This window comes from Corvus cornix, chromosome 2, assembly GCF_000738735.6.
Source record: "Corvus cornix cornix isolate S_Up_H32 chromosome 2, ASM73873v5, whole genome shotgun sequence".
Classification (NCBI taxonomy): domain Eukaryota; kingdom Metazoa; phylum Chordata; class Aves; order Passeriformes; family Corvidae; genus Corvus; species Corvus cornix.
The window spans coordinates 56879715-56899079 of NC_046333.1; the positions used below are offsets into that span (position 1 = coordinate 56879715).

At 38.1% G+C, this 19365-nt stretch overlaps 1 protein-coding gene across 5 annotated transcripts in view; it reads right to left on the reverse strand.

Annotated features, from left to right (window-relative positions):
• CDK14 (cyclin dependent kinase 14) overlaps positions 1–19365 on the reverse strand; it is a 319768-nt gene that overhangs the window by 97122 nt on the left and 203281 nt on the right. For all 5 annotated transcript variants that reach the window (XM_010399183.3, XM_010399186.3, XM_010399187.4 and 2 more), the window contains one exon: positions 4951–5014. In XM_010399183.3, the coding sequence (XP_010397485.1) occupies positions 4951–5014 (64 nt within the window). The remainder of the gene's footprint in view (positions 1–4950; positions 5015–19365) is intronic.

The following is a 19365-nucleotide window of genomic DNA, read 5'->3' on the forward strand; positions in this document are numbered from 1 at the left end:
GGGGAATATTCCCTGGCACCAGTGTAGATGTAAACAAACAAGATATTGATTTAGCATGTAACAAAATGTTGACAGGCTTTGGAGAAATTCTGTAGGAAAAGCTGCTATGAAAGTTTGAAAAGCCATATGTTCTCATACACAGTATGTTCATGTGTTTGTGCCAAAGGAGTTCAGTCCCCCAGTCCAGCCCTACTCCAAATGAAGACCTAATCTTTTGAAAAAAAATCTGTCAATCAGCTGTTAAGATTCATGTAGGCAGATCATATTTCTAAATCAAATCTATATTTATGGATCACCTGGGAAGCAAAGGAGAATTCCTGAGTTAGAACACCAGCTCTGCAGAGGTTTTGTCCATCATAGACTCATGATTTTTTAAAAATCCACGAAGTACCCGTCAGTGCCTGGCAAAATCCATGTTATGCAGTATTTCCTATGAATGCTTTTTCTCACTGTTTCTTTTTGTGTTCTGCTTTCTCCTTAAGGAGAGACTCTTTCTCTTACCTCTTTTCATCCTGGCTTTAGGGATTCTCTTTTAAAAATCAGTGCTCAGCAGATGCTTCCATTGTCTCATATAGGCTCCTTTTCAGGTGTATTACTCTCTATCGTATCTGATCGTCTGTGGAACATTGTGTGGTTCAGGCTTCTACACCATCAGCCCAAGATTAAATATTTAACTTTCTTTCACTTAGAGTATTGTAAAGAAAATGATGCACAATGAACATTACAAAGCATTCTCATGTTTTCTCCACTTTACTCACAAGGTTCTTTCTCTCCTTGACCATTACTGTCTCTTCATTGCCACGGTCAGTTCATTTATCTTCTATTGTGACCATATCTTACCTTCTCCCACTTTACTCACTGACAGTACTTCCTGATAAAATTCTATTTAACTTCCCAGGATAGAGGTTACACAGCATCAGTCCCAAACACTAGCTGAGAATGTCAGAAAAGTGAAAACTTAAGCGTAGATATATATCCAAAGGCTTATCTTGCTCAATTATTTGGACAGGATTCTTTATCAAGGAGAAATGGCTGGAGGGGGAAAGTTGATAGGACTCCAGACTAAGAAAAGTGGGAGATTTAATAACAATGAAGAGCATAATGCACAAAAATTCAGGAACACTTGGACACAAGACTGGCAAGGAAGCAGCTTTTTTTTGGAATACTGCTTCACCTCTACTCATACAGATAAGACATAGTTAAGGTTTACTTTAATTTCATTCCTGGAGATACAGGTCCAGTGATATGATTGGTGTTTGAATCTGTTTTAGCTCAGCAAATCTACATACTTCCTAAAGTATTGCAACAAAAGAGTAAATAGTGCAAACATATTCTCCAAGATCTAGGGGGTGATGTTCATCATTTAAAGTGTTTCTGTCCAATAGCCTGTAACGTGGGGCTTCTCTTGTGGATGAAATAGCAAGATTTTATTGAATCAGCAACTAGCACTTTTTCACAATTCCCTCAAACTATGTTTTCCTATTTGAGGGCAGATAATTTACTTTCACAGATCCAGAATGGCTGGGTTTCATTGGTAATACCTGAGTACAGGAAGACCCTCTCAAGATTATAGCATCCATAACAGCTTCAAAGGGAATCACAGAGGTAAACCAAAGTTACTGAAATACTCCTGAAGTATTTCAGGACTCTCAAATGCATTATTTAGATTATCCTTAAGTAACTCACTAAGCAGGACAAGTGTGTATGTGTGTCTGTGTGCACAGGTGCAAATACAAACTGAGAGAATGGAGGCTGAGGCACAGAGAAAGCTCAAAGACCAGGCCAACTTTTAGCTTTAAATATCTTAAATAGTACTTGGAGCATTTGTAAGACAGAAAGTAATCTCAAAGCAGGCAGATAAAATACAAGTTGTTTTCTGACTTTTTAAATGGGAAACAAAACTATGATGATTTTCTTTTCACTATTATAAGCTGTTAAAATCACCTAGGTTAGGTTAAATGACCTAGAGCCACCCACAACTAGTCTTAGGAACATATTTCTTATTCAGGCTCAGAAATGTTCCTACATATTAAGATGTCAGAGATCATAGTTATTAAAGCACTGGCTGCTTTCCATAATAATCAAGACCCTTGGCCACTGTAGTAGAGACGACACTAATACCATGTTTTTCAGACATGTTTCTCCTAGAAAACTGTGATTATCTCTCTGCAGCACAAGACTGTGCCCTATCAAATCACAGTGTGAAAATTAGTTATTGAAGTCTGTATGCAAACAAGAAATACAATGAAATTCTGTTTCGACTCTCAATAGTCTTCCCAAATCCACAGGTATTTAATGTGCTCAGCATTTTTAAACTATAGTAACCATTTATCACTGATACTTTCTGTTCAAATGCTTTTGTTTAATGCTTACACAACTCAAGTTTATAGAATCAAAGCCTTGCCTGAGTGAGCATTGACATCCTCACCACCAGTGCTCTCTGCACTTCTCAATTTATCACACTTCCTGTTAGCAACTATGAGTTTTCAAATTTACAAACACATGCAAAGCACAGGAGTTACTTAACCCCATATCACTGTTTAAACACAGTAATTTAACATATCCTCACAAATAATGGAATTGGTTCAGGTTTGGCAAGACATTTCAGGATTTTTCCTACATTCTTTTGCTAAGAAAAGGAACAGATTAAGTCATCTTCACAGAATCACAGAATATTCTGTGTTGGAAGGGACCCACAAGGACCATTGAGTCCAACTGTCAAATGTATTATTAAAGCTTCAACTTTCATTTTTGCTCCTAAGACAGTCAGGAAAGCTAGAGTATAACAGCAATTTCAGACCATCAGGGAGGGGAGCATGGCTGGTTGAGCATCTGTGGAAGATGATGCAGCAGTCTTGCCATAGCCAGAAAGCTTTTGTGCACAGAACAGCACGAAGGAAAGCACATTTTTAAGAAGCAACAGAGAACCTGGTATCCTTGATCAAACATCTCCAATGACCCTAATGGCCTGAGCAAATAGTATTCATTCCAGCCCAGCCCATAGGTCAGAGCATTTTGTGCAGAGCATTCCTTAGATGCTGGTACCCCAGAATGATCCCAGAGGGTTGTGTTTTGCTGCTCTAACAACTCCACACTTTACCAGCATAAAATCCAATTACTCAGTTTTGGGGTATGTAAGCCAGTTTTGGTTGTCCAGTTAGATGATGCTTTCTATTGCTGTTATTTCTAAAAACAGCAAATGAGGAACCATAAAACAAACAAAAAATCCTTTTACCAAGGTCATCAAGGATATAGGGTGGTAGAAAGGGAGTGCACAACGCGGTATGTGTACAGACAGGGATTTTATTTTTTGAGTGCTCCCAGACCTCCACAGTGCAAGGGAATTAAGGAGCTCAGCGTTTTGCATTAACAGGCCCTAAAAAGATTAAATGATTGCCAGCAAGAATAGTAATTACTCTGACTTACAAATTTACATACTTCACAGATGTGGAAAGGATCTGAGAGAACAAAGGCCGTGCAGAAATGGTGAAAATACTGAGTGACCATTTTCTGTCTTAGAGTCACCTTTCCTCCTGTCCCCACTCTGCATTTGTATAAATATTATGTATTCATAGCTAGAAAAATCCATAGTCTGGGGTGGAAAAAATAAGAGCAATTCTAACACAATGCCTATATAAAAACAAGATTTAATGAAGTGCCTACAGTGGATTTATTTCCTGATGTTCTTCTGCGGTAATAAACCCACATCCCTTGACACACTTGGAACCAAAAAGTGAAACCGGGAAATTTCTTGGCTGCCATCTACTGTTCAAAATTTTCCTGTATCTCACAGAAGAATAAAAACAAACCAAACCAAAGAACAGTCACTGACACCTTCAGGCTTTCTTCTTTTCTTTACTATTCTTGCTAAAACCAATGTTTTTGGACTGCTTTTACAGACCAGTATATTTTCTGTAAGGATTTCTATATATGCTCACCTTTCAATCAGTATCAAGAATGAGAAACACAAAAGCTTGTAAACTTATTGACACACTGTTTAAGGGAAGAACACTGTAGTATATTTAGTGTTTCAGTGAAAGACTGTTAAGGATGTTTCTACTAATTCACTAGAGAGCACTGGAGTGTGATTTCACTATGCAGCAGTAAGTCAGCAGTAGGACAGAGACTAAAAAGCAATGTGCAAGAAAGCTGTCTGCATTCCTGTTTCTCAAGGCTCTGTGTCTCTATCAGGGCAAGCCCCACAATATATTTGTTTCTCTCCCTCTCTTATTTTGAGAGCTATCTAGATCTCTTTGTCCTTTATGACTCCTCTGCCTCATCTCCTGCCTACTCATTCACCTGCTTTGCCAGGTTTAAAAAACCTCATTTCTAAGATCCCAACTCAGAAGTTCACAGGACTATATATATTACATATATAAACATGCACACATATATAGCATAATGAAGCTGACCACATCCTTCTAGTCTCTAGCGGACAACCTGCTCCCACTCACAAAAAGGTATCAGATGGTGAAACAGTTTTTCAAGGATGGTTATAGAGTATGACAACTTCAAATACAACACATTAAAAAATTGAACCTTTGCAGAAGATACTAACAGATGATCTACTAGTAACTTCAGCTTTCACAATGTCTTTACTCTTTAGTTTCCTTTAGTATTAATCAAAGTTTGGTGTGCACTGCTGGAAAAGTAATCCTGGCTAGAGAATCAGCATACTACCAGTCTGAAAGGTACAATATTCAGCGGCAGAGGAATGCAAGCAGGTCAGGACTCATACTGTAACAAACAGAAAAAAATGAAAAAGAAAGCAAAGAAATTAAACAGAAGAAAACCCCCCACCCTGAGCACAATAAAAAGTAAGCAGCTGGCAGAAGTGCATTATGGTTCATGCACACCAGGTCATTTTGATCATTTGTGGTCAGGGATGTAATTATCTCTGTCGTGCATTTCCAGAGAAGGAATGTGGAGGAACTTGGTACTTCAACCCACCTGGTTTGAAATGGGGTAAAGAGTGGACTCCAGGCCACGTATCTTCATTTGGTGTTCCAAGCACCTGTACACAAAAAAATTTAGAAAACACATTGCTTTAATGGAAAAGACTTAACAAGTCATAGCACTGTAGAAAGCACAATCTAAACATCAAATACGCTTCTTAATTGGGGGATAGGGAGAAGGAGAAGGTACAAAAGGTTAAATGATTACAACAGTTCCAAGGTACCAGTGGAGTCAGTAAACCAGATGGGAGTGCTGTGCTCTTGTCACGCTGCCTATTTAACCAATGGATGTTAAACCTACTTTCCATTGACAAGTATCAAGCTATCTGAGAGCACTGGTGTTACAGAGGGTAGATCATTTAGCTCAGAAATAACTTCAATCCCTATAAATTTAAATAAGATAAACAGATAACAAATAGATGCCAGGATATGAGATTTACACAGATGGTGAAGAGGATGATCAAGAGTGTGGCATGAACAAGAATGCACAGCAAACAGTTGTTATTCTAAAGTGTACATAAAATTAGTAAATTCTTAGGAGAGATGAATTTTATTGACTTGTGCATTACGTTTTGTTTCTATTCACTTCAACTGTCCTCCTTGTAATGTAGGTCAGACCAACTTACAGCAGCAAAGTATTTACACTTCTCACATGCATCTTATAGTCTCTGCATGCCTGAAAAGTTCACTCTCCAAGTCCTTGGCACAAATAGTAGTTAAATTGAGACAACTGCTATAAGTAGTTCTCCCAAATCTGCTTTTGCTTCATAACACGTAACTGTCAAGACTTGCTTTAAGTAAAGTCAAGAGGAACACTTAAATTAACAGCTCTAGAATTACATTTCTGAATGAACTGTGGAATTTGATATTTCACTAGCAGGATCTTTCTTTTCAAAAATTTACACTCGATTTCTAACATGCATGCAAATGCTAGGGACTCTTGAATATTTGTTATAAGTTCAGGCCCTGGAATAAAAGGTTGATATTTTAAAGTAAAAGTAATTCACATTAGTCTGGTGCTTGTTTTGCATTGTCATCAATGTAAGAAAGCCCCTCCCAGCCCTGCCCCTATCTGCACTGCAGATCATCTGAATAAATCTTTTGGAGCTGCATATCTTGAGTCCCTGTGATGTTCTGTGCTCACTTACATCAGCATGAAGCAAGCCCAAAGTTAGTGTGAAAATCTTTAGTCCAAAAAATGTGAAAAACAACATCTACTCCAAACCATTTGGAACTGAAGAGATTTATTTTAATTGTGACTGCTTCAAAATACATGCAAATTAGGAGCATTAAAGGAAGGACACCACTCTAGAATACTTGTTTCGTTTCTTAAGCTATGAAAACATTTGTTCATGGTGATAAATTCAAGGTGAAAAAAAATCTTAGAAGCAAGACTGGCAAGGTAAAACAAAAATATTTTTCTTCAACTCTGCCAGAAATTTATTTAATTAAATTTAGAAATAAGCTTAGAAACTTGAGGCAAAAGTAAGTGACCTCTAAAATAGATAGAGTTTTTTTACTATGAGGTTTGCTTTATAAGGCCTCAAATTTGTTTAGCAGTTAACAATATGTTACAATGTGTTTCTAATCTAAGAATATTAATACAAAGATATTTTTCTCCACAACCAAATACAACAGGCAAATGGTCCAACTTGGATGCAGTAAGATCAGTAGCAGGTGAAAACAGCATCAAGGTGACAAAGGTGACAGTATCAGTGCAACTAGAGAGTATACGTTCACATATTTATTTTGATGTGCAAATTTACCGATTTTATTCGTAAATATTGTTTGTAGCACATTGTTTCCTGTCCTTGTGATATGTCTTAATTGGCACTTAAAAAAGATAAACCTGGCCCTGCAAGCCTGATTCATCACAACACCCATGTTCATCTCATTATTGCTATTAGAGAGAGCACAATTCTGTCATTAAACGTTGAGGAAGTTCGGAGACACCGTTGACCCTATGTCACAAAATCAATTTGCAAATAACTTCCACTTACCTTCTGCATTAATCAAGCTCCTGTTGCCAAGCACCTCCCAGACCAGGAGAGGGAGCCCGTGGATCAAAAACAGAGATTCTTGCATCAATTTAAATTTAGAAATACGGTTCTCAACTTCGCAACCCCTCTTAGTGAATAAAAGGAATATGCTCTTATTAAATAAGATATATTGGTTATGAATATTTTTTCTGAATATTAAAAGAAATAGCCACATTCCTCTAAAAGTATGTTCTTATTTGCCTTTTATTTTAGATGAGACAGAGGCAGCTAAGGAACTGTACAGATGAAAATTAAAACCAGCTAACAAAATATGTAATTTTCACTTTTTAAAGGAACCATAATTGACTCACTACTTCTTGTTTCACTAGTTTTCCAATCCATTTCTTTAATAATATTCTAGTACATCTGCTGCCACAGTGTCTATGAGCCAGCTACAAGCAAGTTCTGTGCATTGGAGCACTCAAACCACCTACAGTATTTATACCTCCTCTCAAGAGTAGCAGTCAGGCTGAAAACAACTGTAGGTTTCCTGTCATCTAAATGCCAACCATTTTTAAGGTAGAGGCACTTGGTAAGGATCCTTCAGGCAAGGATCCAAACACTTTATTTTAATTCATGGTACAAACGCTGTAAAGATCATCCTTCTTCCACACAATTTTAGCATACCCAATACAGAAATTCACAATATGTGACAACCAAAAAACAAGGAGAAAAGGGCAACAGTGAAACAACTGTGGTTTTGGATAAGATGAAGCAGTCACTGCTCACAGGTAAGTCAACATAAAGAGATTTGTAAACATCACCTTGTAAGTGATTCTCCTAAGCAGCAACCAATCCCATTTTGATAAGTGGGATTAAGCAATCCAAAACAAGGAGTTTTGACACCTGCTATAAACAAAGCAAAGTGGAGTTCACATAACACTACAGTGGAGAAGAATCTGCCTTGCTTTGCAACTTACAAGAGAAAGTTAAGGCACCAACATGGAAAAGGGAACTGAAGAGAAAGGGAGAACTCAACAGTCTTCTGGTTTTACTGGAACACACTGTCACTTAGCAGTGAAGACTGATTACCCAGACCCAGACAACAGCTGAACACCAGGAGCTGTTATTGTACAGGTGACCTCCTAGCCCCAACTTTCATGGTCCACCACTTCTCATCCCAAGCATGCCACCTGGAGTTCTGCCTCCTCTATATTATCACACTTTTTCTTTCCATTTCATGTTCCAAAACCATAAAAATAGCCGCTGCTGTCATGGCAATCAAGCCCCAGCTTAATACTGGAAACAACCTTTTATTTAGCATGGAGAATTATTTGAAAAAATAAGACTAACTTGTTTGCTTTCTCTACTGATAATTTGTTTCTCAGCAAGGTAAGTATTCAGCTTTCATGGTTTAATATCCTATTTTCTTTAAATTGAATTACTAATTACAAGAATAATCTACAATTCTCAAATTTGGAATGATTTTCATGTTTTCCAGGCACCAGGGTGGTAATAGTTTCTGCAAAGAGAACTCAAAAATCTACTGGGGTTCTGCTGTTCCACACTGCAGACAACACTCTGGGCTCTTTTATTCTCTGACAAGGGAGATAAAATGATGTACTCATTTGAAACTTGCTATTAAAAATTGGGATCAGATTCTAAATTCATTTGTAGGGTGCAAAGTCAATTTATATAAAAATAACAGATTTTAGATACATCAGGGTACTGAGGGTCAAATACCTATACTGCCAGTTGATATCATGAGGGTTTGGCAAAAAGCTATAAAAAGAGAACCCGCGGTACAAGTCTCCATACACAAGCATGATGTAGAAGGATTTCCTAGGAAATGCAACAAAAATGCATCAAGAGCTACTGCATTGCCTTACTTTTTTAATACAAGAAAAATTTTGGGGTTAGCATCTGGTTTTGCAAAGATTCATCATTCCCTGGTGTAGAAGGGAATAATTAGTTTACAGTGAGCTTTGCACCACTCTACCAACACAATTAGTCATGTTGTCCTGTGTTCTGCTTCAATTGCAAAAACATCCCACGTTACTGCCATATATTAGACGAGCAGCAGTGCAAATCTTTCCTACCAGCTCTTTCCCAATTGCTGGCATAACTAATAAAGAAAAGCATTTCCCTTTACAGGACAAGTTTTGAATATATAAAGCTGCATATAACTGATGTAACACTTTAACCCTTGTTAGAGCTGATGATCCTCAAGAAAGGCGACAGTTTGGACTTCAACAAGACAAAGACCCTGCAGCCTGTGGTATTATTCAGAGCAGAATGAAAGACAAGACCAGAATGCAAATGAGCTGCCTTTCCTTAGACAAGAATTATGGAAATCAGGCCAAGTAATATGCAGAATTTTAAAATTTTTTAATGTTAAGTCAACTTGATGAACAAAGAAAGTTTAGTAAAAAAAAAATTGTCAGGAGAATGCATTTTTTTCCTTTAAAAAAAGAGGGGTTTGTTGAAAAATGCTCTGCAATTTTAAATGGGAAAAGTTGTAAGCTGGATGCAAAAATTTTTTCTTATTTTATTTTTCCTTTTAAGGATATTCAAGATTTCTTTTCCAGTCTTCCTTTTTGTTGGATAAAACATACTGCATTTAGTGAATCCTTGGCTGTGATGTACCATGAGAGACTACAGCTGTTTGAGGAACTGAACTTAATCAAAAGAGAAAGAGAATAAGCATTGCAGACCCATTTCCAAATCAGCAATCTCTTTCTGTTGCACGAGATTTGGATGTTTCAGGTGTTTGGTTTTTCAACAAAAATCTGCTCTATTCTTCCAAAACATATCTATCGAATGAAGTTTTCAACTTAGTCAAAAGCCTACGTGTTCTTTTCTGCTTCATTAGAGGAAAGTACATTACCGCTGTAGATTTGGCTTTTGAGAAGCAGTGTGAGTTCCATGGTTTTTCTACAGCAGCTCCATCACTCTCAGAGCCACCTCTGAACACGGAGTTTCTGCTCTGGAAGATGGGAAGCTTATGTGATCTTTCCTCTCACAGTCTGTCCTGGTGCTAAGCCATTTCTCCAGATGATCCACCTACAGCCACATTCCCCTCCTGTGGAGTAGAGTCAGGTATTTCTGAACTGCACCTTTCATAATCTGGGAAAGTTCTGTATTATGACCTGATAATGTCAGCCAGCACAAAGTGCATGTAGCAGTGAAGACCAAAGGATGAACTTCATCCTTCAACTTAGCATTTGGTTTTAGTATAACAGGTTAGAAAAAAAATTCAGCAACAATTTGTGTATTATGCGTGCTGACTCAGAGCCTGCTGACTGACAACTGCAGTGAGGCCTCCTTTGACTCCCTGCTGGGCACAATGGTGACAGCTGAGTGTCAACTTTAATATCCCAAAGACAGAGTCAGAAATGGAATTGCCTCGATACCAGTCATTTCGTTCATTTCTTCACATCAGGAGTTTAGAGGTTTGCTTTCGCAGCTCAGTTTCCATAAGGGCCTGTAAATCTATTAATTTGTGTAATGCACTTACAGGTTTGTTAAGATTGGGGCTGAACACATTTTACCCTTGGGAATGTTGTGGAAGATCCAGGGTTCACAGTTGCAGTGAAAAACTCACCTCATTTTTCAGTAAAAAAACAATGTCTATCAGCTAAGATGGCAACAATATATTTGTTTGTATTCATGAAGAGTAAAGACCACGTGCCTATTCATTGTCCTTGAGATTTAGAATATTGAAGCCTTACTTCATTAAATGAATGGCAAAAATTATATATAGTTCCTAAACCAGGAATCCATGCCAATTCAAAGTTAAAGCAACTGAACTAAGGTTGTGTAATCTAGGCAGTCTCTTCCCATGTGGAAAGCAATAAAGGCCTTGTTCAGAACCTGAAAACCATATATTAGTAAAAATTATTTTTCTTACATAGCAAACTTTCTGTGTTTTTTTCAGTCAGCTGTCATCAAAATATCCCGTCATTATTCCCACACTGGTAAGAAATGAAATACCAGTGAAATAGATTAAGCATACAGAAAATGTAATGCAACAGATTAAGCATACAGAACACATAATTTGTATGATTCCTCTTCAGAACAGAAGTGTTTAACAAGAACACATAATTCTTTACAGACAAAATAAGACTTACAAATTCTTATTCTCAATTTTATGCGTAAAACAGGTGGTAATTTTTTTTTCCTTATGTGTAAATGCTACCAAAGTCATGAAAAAATCCTTGCAATGACAATACATGGCAAAAGGAAAAAGAAATTTAACAGCCACCATTTTATATGCACAATGGTAATGTGCGAAAGAATATTTTTAACGTGATCTGCTTTCATTCAGGAAATTGAATCAGAATTACGGATTTAAGAGAAAACAAGGCTGGTTAGAAAAAAAGTGATCAGAGTATTTATTTTGCAAGTTATTTTGTGAATGACCTAAGAATGGTCTTAACCAAAAAAAAGAAAAAAGGAAGGTATTAAATTCTTTCAAGGGTCTTAGGAAATACCTGCTACACAGATGACAGGGTTGGGACACAACAGCAACACAAAAAGAATGGGCCTCTTCACCAACCCCATAAACTTGTTCTTGCTGTACAGAAAATGATGCTGTTTTGTGAAAAAATGGAAGTTATTGAGGCTTATTCTTTAAGGTGAAAAAAGAAGCAGCAAGAACAGATGAGGCTCAACAAAGCCCTACTCAGGCGTCAGGCAGAGTATCATCATTCCATTATATGTGGGTAATAGAACCACTTTGAGCACAAGAAGTGATTTATGATGAAGCTGTCTTCTAAAACCTTGAGGTAATGTGCCAGAATGGATGAAGGAAGCAAAACATTCCCACAAAATTTTAATAACACACATTCATAAAAAAAAAAAAATCAAGCTCAACTAATATTTGTGCTTTAGCTCTGTCAAGGATGAAAAATGAGGTACTTGAAACAGTAGAGGGCCCAACTGTTCTTAACTTCCTTTCCCCACAGAGGCAAAATACAATGAAGTCTTGCCAGGAAACCTTTTTAATATGTGATTTTTTCCAACCTTACTTTGTGTAAATAAACAATATTTTAGTAGCTGTCTGCATTGCAAAGTTAAATTTATCCCAACACTGTTTTGGTACCATTTGCAGCACAAGTAAACTCATCATTCTCTTCATACCCATGGTTGATGCCTTTTCCTGGTCTTAAAATCAAGAGTCATACACGGTTAGAAGGGGAAAAGGGATTTTACTTTGGTATTTATTTTAAGGATCCTTAGGTGCGCACATCCAGGTCATATGCATTGAAATGCACCCCACTGAGTATATGCCCCAAAAGATCTGGTATAACATTATAGGTTTTACTAATTAGTGTATCTATCAAAGATTCCCCAATGAGAGGCTCAAGTGAGCCCCCCTCCCCAAGGAACCTTCCCCTGGATGGTTCTATCTTGGTTTACAGAATATGTTCAGGAGAGGACCTTGGGGTCTGGGGTACACTGATCCCTAACTACGAAGCTTCTAAACTGTTTAGTCTCTCAGCTTGACAAACAAGTCCAAGAATGTAGGCAAAAAGCACTAGGAATACAGAAGTTGTAAAAAGGTATAATAGGGGTATAAAAGAAAAGGCAAAAAATCTTCATGGCATCATGGTAACCACAGCTACCTTTCTGAGGGACCCTGGCAGAGACACCACTGCAACTGTGCCAGCATGGGAAAGACAAGGGGGACTGGAGACTGCCCAAACACAGCTGTCCGCCCTAACGGAGCCAGGCTCTGCCCACTCGCTCTGCACGGGCTGGGAGCGACAGCTGGGAGGAGGAGGAGGAGGAGGAGGAACTGAGCAGGCGCTGCAGAGCATCAGGACAAGATTAAATGAAATCCCCAGCCTTACAGCAAAGCAGCATGGGGATTTGACATGCCAGTGTCCTTAAATGCTCAGTCAGGGAAGAGTTCTGTTTATTCCAAAAAGTACCTGCTTAATACTTACTACAATTTGGCAGGGCTCTTTCTGTGATTTGATGAGATGACTTTTAGAAACTGATTCTGTCTGTTATCCAAAATGAATTGGAATGAGTGCAAAACTAGAGTATTTAATTTAAATTTCACTATGAGAAAAAAGCAAGTGTGAAACAACTTGTAGAGGGCTGTGACATCCTCTTCCTACAGGGAGTCAGCCCATTTCATCATAAGGCCCTATTTTAGTAACTTACGACATTCATAAAAGTTCACATGGTGGAAGAAACTGGTTTTTTTTTTATTTAGTGATTCTTACTAAAAAGTTTATATGAGACGAATGCTAAAAAACCCCTAAGAAAAAGGATTTGGCAAACTTACTTTGAAAACCGAGGGGCCTAGGTGTAGAGACATAATCTGCAATTAGCAGCAGAAGGAGAAAAAGGAAACTCCTGACAAAGACTTCACTTTCCCTCAAACCAGTGCAACCATGCAGCAATTTTGACAAATCAAAAACTAGTTAAAAAGTGATGTATACAGTAAAAGGAGATTGTTTAGCTCCAAAGTGGAAAGACGGCTCCTCAGTGAGGGATGCTCCATGCTGAACTGCTAAAAGCAGAACAGACAACCTGTCCTTTCAGCTTTCCCAGCCATCTCTGCTCAGGAGTCTCCTTCCATCAGCAAACAATCCCATAATCAGAATTAAAAAATTCTGACATTAAACTAGACTTAGTGTCTCTAATACCTGCTTTGGAGCTGCAGAAACTATAAAAGAACTCAACAGGATGAAACTGATCCTTAGCAAGAAGAGAAAAGAATTTGAAAGCTTTTGTAGAACTCAAAGCTGTGGATCAGGAAAAGACTGGGAAGAAAATTCATGTAGAAGACAAAAGCTGACCTCAAGAGATTTTTTTCCCCCTCCTCCAAGGAGAAAATTTGGTCTTCTGGTATTGACAGAGTTTGTGAGCTCTCAAGTAAGGTTACAGAGAGGGAATGGTTTCACCAAGGAAGAGACTGGTGTGAATACATGTGAAGAAGCAGCTGCTGCTGATAGCTGTGCTGGAAGGTCTCTTCCTTACTGTTTGGGAACAAACAGAATGGTTTTCTTTACTACAAAGACAGCAATTTTCTGCCAGAAGGAGCCCATGGCTCACAAGTCATGCTTGTTTACACATTCTTAAAACCTGCTCTGATTTACTGTGTACACATAGGTATATACTCTGCATTTCACATTTCCTATACTGTCTAGGTTGCAAAGCCTTTGGAATAACCCACCCAGACAGTCCTCTCCTAAACATGCTCTTTAAAGATTTATTTCTATTTTTTACTGACTTTTTTTCTTTAAACTGAAAAAGAGGAATAAAAATAAAAGCCAAAACCCTGTGGGAGGCTTTTATGAAATGCACTTCCAGAAGCCCTGCCATGCTGGCTCAGCAGCTGGCTCATTTGAATTCCAGGTATGCACTTCACAGGGTTTTTTTGGAAATGCTGGCTTATCGGAAAAGCAATGCTCCCTTTGGATCATAAAGCTGGCTTTATGGTCTTTTTGAAGACCATAAAACTGGCTCAGTTAACACACATGAATTCCTACCTAGTGTCGCAGTGTCCAATCGCATTGGCACAGGCCAAGCTACACCATTGCATCAGGATATTTAAGGGCTTAAAGCTGCCATTCAGCTGGAAAGCCTATTTAAATAATTAACAGAAAAGTATGCATATTCCTATGAATCGTCATAAAAATAGCAAGAAAAACATTTTTATTTAAAATAAGATTATGTTTCTTCACTATGGTGTAATTTAACTACAACTGTTCAAACAAACCAGAACATTTGGGATCACACTGGGATCACAGGGACTGTCCCTGCACCAGGACCTGACCCATTGGTTTTCACAGAAACCAATCCACGCTTCCCCAGAACAAACCTCCACTCTGAAGCAGTGAATGCACACTGCACTTCTCTGATACTGGAAACATTTTGTCTCTGGCCTGGTGCCCAGTCCCAGCACATCGTGGGAATGATTGTGCCTCGTAATGACAACACACCAGGATTCGCCACTCCTCACACCCAAGGAGCAGCACATGCACAGCACAATAGGAGCTCATGACGTGTGGTGCCTACGTGATAGAAATATACTTGGAGAGGAAAGCTGCTGTGCTAAGGCAGATAGAACACTATGGCTGGGCTGACTGAGCTGCCTGAGCTCACTGTCTGGGGAAAAAAAAAAAAAAGAGCAGTATCGTAAAAATTCTTTTTCTCACCTAAAAAACCAGGGGAGATAACATACACTGAGACTTATATATGAAGCCTGGTGCTCAGCATCACAAAACAGCATGACAGTAGAATCTGATCAGATCATCCAGAAGTTTGCCGGCTCCTTATTTTGCCAATTAAGGCCTTGATCTTGTAATAATTTCAATTTTGAATAGATTTGTGCAGCCACATGGAGCTCAGTGTTGCAGCAGGTATTTTATCAAGTTTTTTTAAGCAACAGTCTGCAGAAAATGAAGGCAGCCATTCATACTGACATTTGAAGAATGTGCAGGTTCAGGTGTCACAATATTTCTGAAACAGTGAGGGCATTAATAATGAGCTCCAGTGTGATGGGTATGTCTGATGGATAAGAGTACTCTTCTTGGATGTCTAAATATCCAGCTGATTCCTACACTGAACCTTATCAGAATTCCCAAATCAAATCACTTTTAAAAATGTCTAACCTTATCACTTAAAATCCATTTCAAGCGATACAGTTCGAAGTGTGCCTCCTACAACAAAACACAGCATGATGCTTGGTGTATTCACTCCAAACAGCAGTATTGTGCTGCTACAAAAGAAAAGACTTTTATACTATCCTTCTGAATCATGGGCACTGAACAAGCAAGCAGAATGAAAAATGGAAGTACAGATATATTTTTTTCCTAGAAATGGAGGAAATGTCAGCCTACATCTGATGGAGAGAAAGCGGCTATAAAAGCAGCCAAGACATTTTAAGTGGGGTCAGTGCAGAATCCCAGGAGTTACACATTCTCATCCAGAGGATGGTAAGATCTGTGGGAAGACTGGCTGAACAGAACCTGTATCCTCCACTGCAGCACAGTCAGCTAACACACCTCACTCAGAGCACTTTGGAAATCTCCAGTGAATTCTTTGCTGAAATATCTACCCATTTTTCTGACTCTTTCTTTTACTTTCCTTGCAAATCCATTAAGAGGAAGGGGTTCGTTGCCCTGACACCATGAGGTACATGCCCAAACATTGAGATCAGAAGTGGGTTTTGAAAGACTACAGAATGCTGAGATGATAAAATTTTCAAAAATTGGAAATTGATTTAACCATTTACTGCTCATATAGCAGTTGTGGCCTTAACAAGCAGATGGCAGATGGCCTAAGACTTTTCATTTTGCTTATTTAAATGAAGGTGAAAGCTGGTATATCTCAGCTGGAAGAGGCAGTTTTAGTGAACCCTCTTGTTTGTTTTGACATTGGCACACTTGGTAACTTTGTCCATGACTTCTGAGCTATCAAAAGCACCATGCAGGAGAGATTAGGGAGTAGTCATCTCCTGTCTCCAATTAAACTTTAAGCCATCTGCAGGACAGCTGCAGTGGCAGCTCCTGCTCTTGGCAGCATTTACTTTTGGGCAAAAGGGAACTACTTCCCAGGAGCTGCTGGAACTGATCCTCTCTACTCACTGGAGAAGGGAGCTGAGAGGACTGGGCAGCATTTGGAGAACATACTGCCTACAGCTCCAAAATTAATTGAGGGGGCTTGCACTGAAATAATTAGTGATGAAGTGTGAGTAAATGACAGAAAATTCTCAAAAGATTGGAGCTACTTGACACCTAATGTCATGCTCCACTTTTTTTTCAGAAAAAGAAAATAAAAGCAATCCAGAGGGGGAAATGGATAACTAAATAAATAGGATACACAAATAAAAAAGAAAAAATTTGTACAGATATATGACAATGAGCTTCAGTGCCACTAGTAGTCAATAATGAGGGAGAGGAAGGGAAAGACTGGAGTTACAATTTCTTATCCTCCATCCCCAATACATTAAGGTCCACAGAAATGCATGGCCTGAAATATTGATGACATAAAGGCTGAAAAATGATGGGGCATCAGATACAAGAACAGTAAAATGACAACTTTAACTCTTTAACATGAGCAACTCTGCTGTTACAAGGTGCTTTGGACATAAATTTAAAAGATCTCACTGAAATAGAAGAAAGAGAGATGTTACACCAATGAAACATGGACAATCAACTACACAAGTTATCAGAGAAAAAAATCAACCTCTCAGCACTGTAGGCACAGCTGATCTCTTGGACTATGTGAGGAATGCAGATGAGCAGCCCAATGTTATCATTAAGGTAGTTAAAGGCCATAAAAACAAAAACATGAGAACATTAGCAAGAATAAGATAATATAAAGGAGAAGTGGTAGGAAGCTGCACCAAAAGTACATTTTACTGAAAGTAAATGAAGCCCAATGAAGAGATGACTTTAGTAACAAACAGGTGTTTCACCACCCTCAGTTTTCAGCTACATTCGCTGGTCTGAATTTTTTTTATGGAATAGGGTATTGCAGAGTTTTCATGAAAAGACCAATTAAACAAACAAAAGGTGATTTTTCCTGGCTACAGTTTGAACTACTTTGAACTGCTGAGCAGCTGATAAAGTGATATGATGCAGTGAGGTCAGCAGGACTTCATCCCTACCCCTCCCTTTCCAAGAGGAAGGAGCAATACTAACCCACTCTAGTAAGCTGGCTCAGCAGCATAACAATGTCATTAACCAAATATGTCAATCTTCAGACCAGAGCAGATTATACCAAAATGCACAGGATCTCCAAAATCCGAATTATTAAGGTCTCTTTGTAAGTAATTAGACATTATGTTTTATGGATCCACACCAAGATTGCACATGAAGGATACTTAAAAGATTGATAAAATCCTTGGCTGCTTTCCCTCTGGTTTTCATGAAGGGCCAGTTCAGTGATACAAAATTTATGTACTTTTGTTTCTCTTATAAGAAAAGTACAATTACCAGCTATTGTAAAACAATCACATTCAGGATACACAGATTAAAAATGCAAATATAATATGTTCTAAGATGAAAATGAGTTATAATTCAAATAACACAGTTTTGAAAAAGAGACGTAAATTTAGAATATTTTAAAATGCTTGTGAATGGAAGTAAGCAGGCATTATTCTAAAATAATACATCTTTCTTTATGATGTAATAAAGTTTAATCCAGTTGAAAGCTTACAAAGTCAACTGATTTCTCACCTATCAAAAGATACAGAAATCTAGCTGTAATCTTCCAGTGTTTTTAGTAGATGCTAAAAATTTTCTTTGATTTGTCCTCATCAGGGTTATCATATTTATGTGAGACCATACCTACTGCACCATACTACATTCTCTGTTAAGAATTTAGCTTATGCCATTCTGCTCCATCACTGACAGGTTTGAGAGTTTGTACCACAGCTATTTGGGTCCTATTCTTCCCTGAAAAAGCACTGTGAAGAATTCTCACTATGGTCTCACAAAATATATTATTAGCTTTCTGTTATGTACTTGGAAACAGACCTCAGCTGCCAGAAATATTGCTACACAGTGATATACATGCACACTCCAAAGACAAACATCTAACACAGGACATTTTTCTTCCTGCAACTGACAGCTGGAGAATCCTGTTCTGCTTTAGCCTCCAAGTCACTTTAAATGGAGGGCTCAGAAGACTGGGGAAGGAAGAACCAAAGCACAAGAATAAAACATAATACTGCATACCTCAGAACCTTTTCTGTTTGTTTAACATTCAGACACTTAAGAATACCTACTGCATTAAGATCCTAGTCAGGTAATTCTCCTACTCTCAATATCTTACGAGGCTTTTTTTTTTACATTTTCTTATGTGCCAGAATACATTTCATTTCTATAGCCCTTTTTTTCCCCTTTTCCTACTTATCAATACTGATTTTGTCAGCAGGATTTTCTTTTCTCCATGCAAGTCTCATAAGAAATGGCACCACACAAATAGTGGGCACACAGAAATTGTGAGAGACAGCATTGTTATATGTATAATTAAAACTTAACTGAGGTTATACAAAATTTTCAACATATGAAAATTTTATGGCTAAGTTATTCAACCATAGCCATTTAATGAACTAGAAAAGCAGCTGTCCTTCTCAAGGTGTATTAATGTTTGCCCCTTGAACACTTGAAGACTCTTGAAATCACTAAGCTTATATCAAAATTTAGCTTATAGAAAATTACATTTAGCTTATAGAAAGACAATGAGGATCAGCAGCTTGTGTAAATGATAGTTGAAGACAATCTTATGGCAAGTGCTCAGCACCTTGCTAAACTAATACCTCGTCTAGGACACTGCTTAGGGAAACACTGAAATAGATATTAAAGTCTACCTTTATTCACATTAGGCTTACTGCAAATGGCACCTCAAGCATGGGCTGAAGGGGAAGTTTCCCCCAGACACCATGACAGAAAGAGCCATTT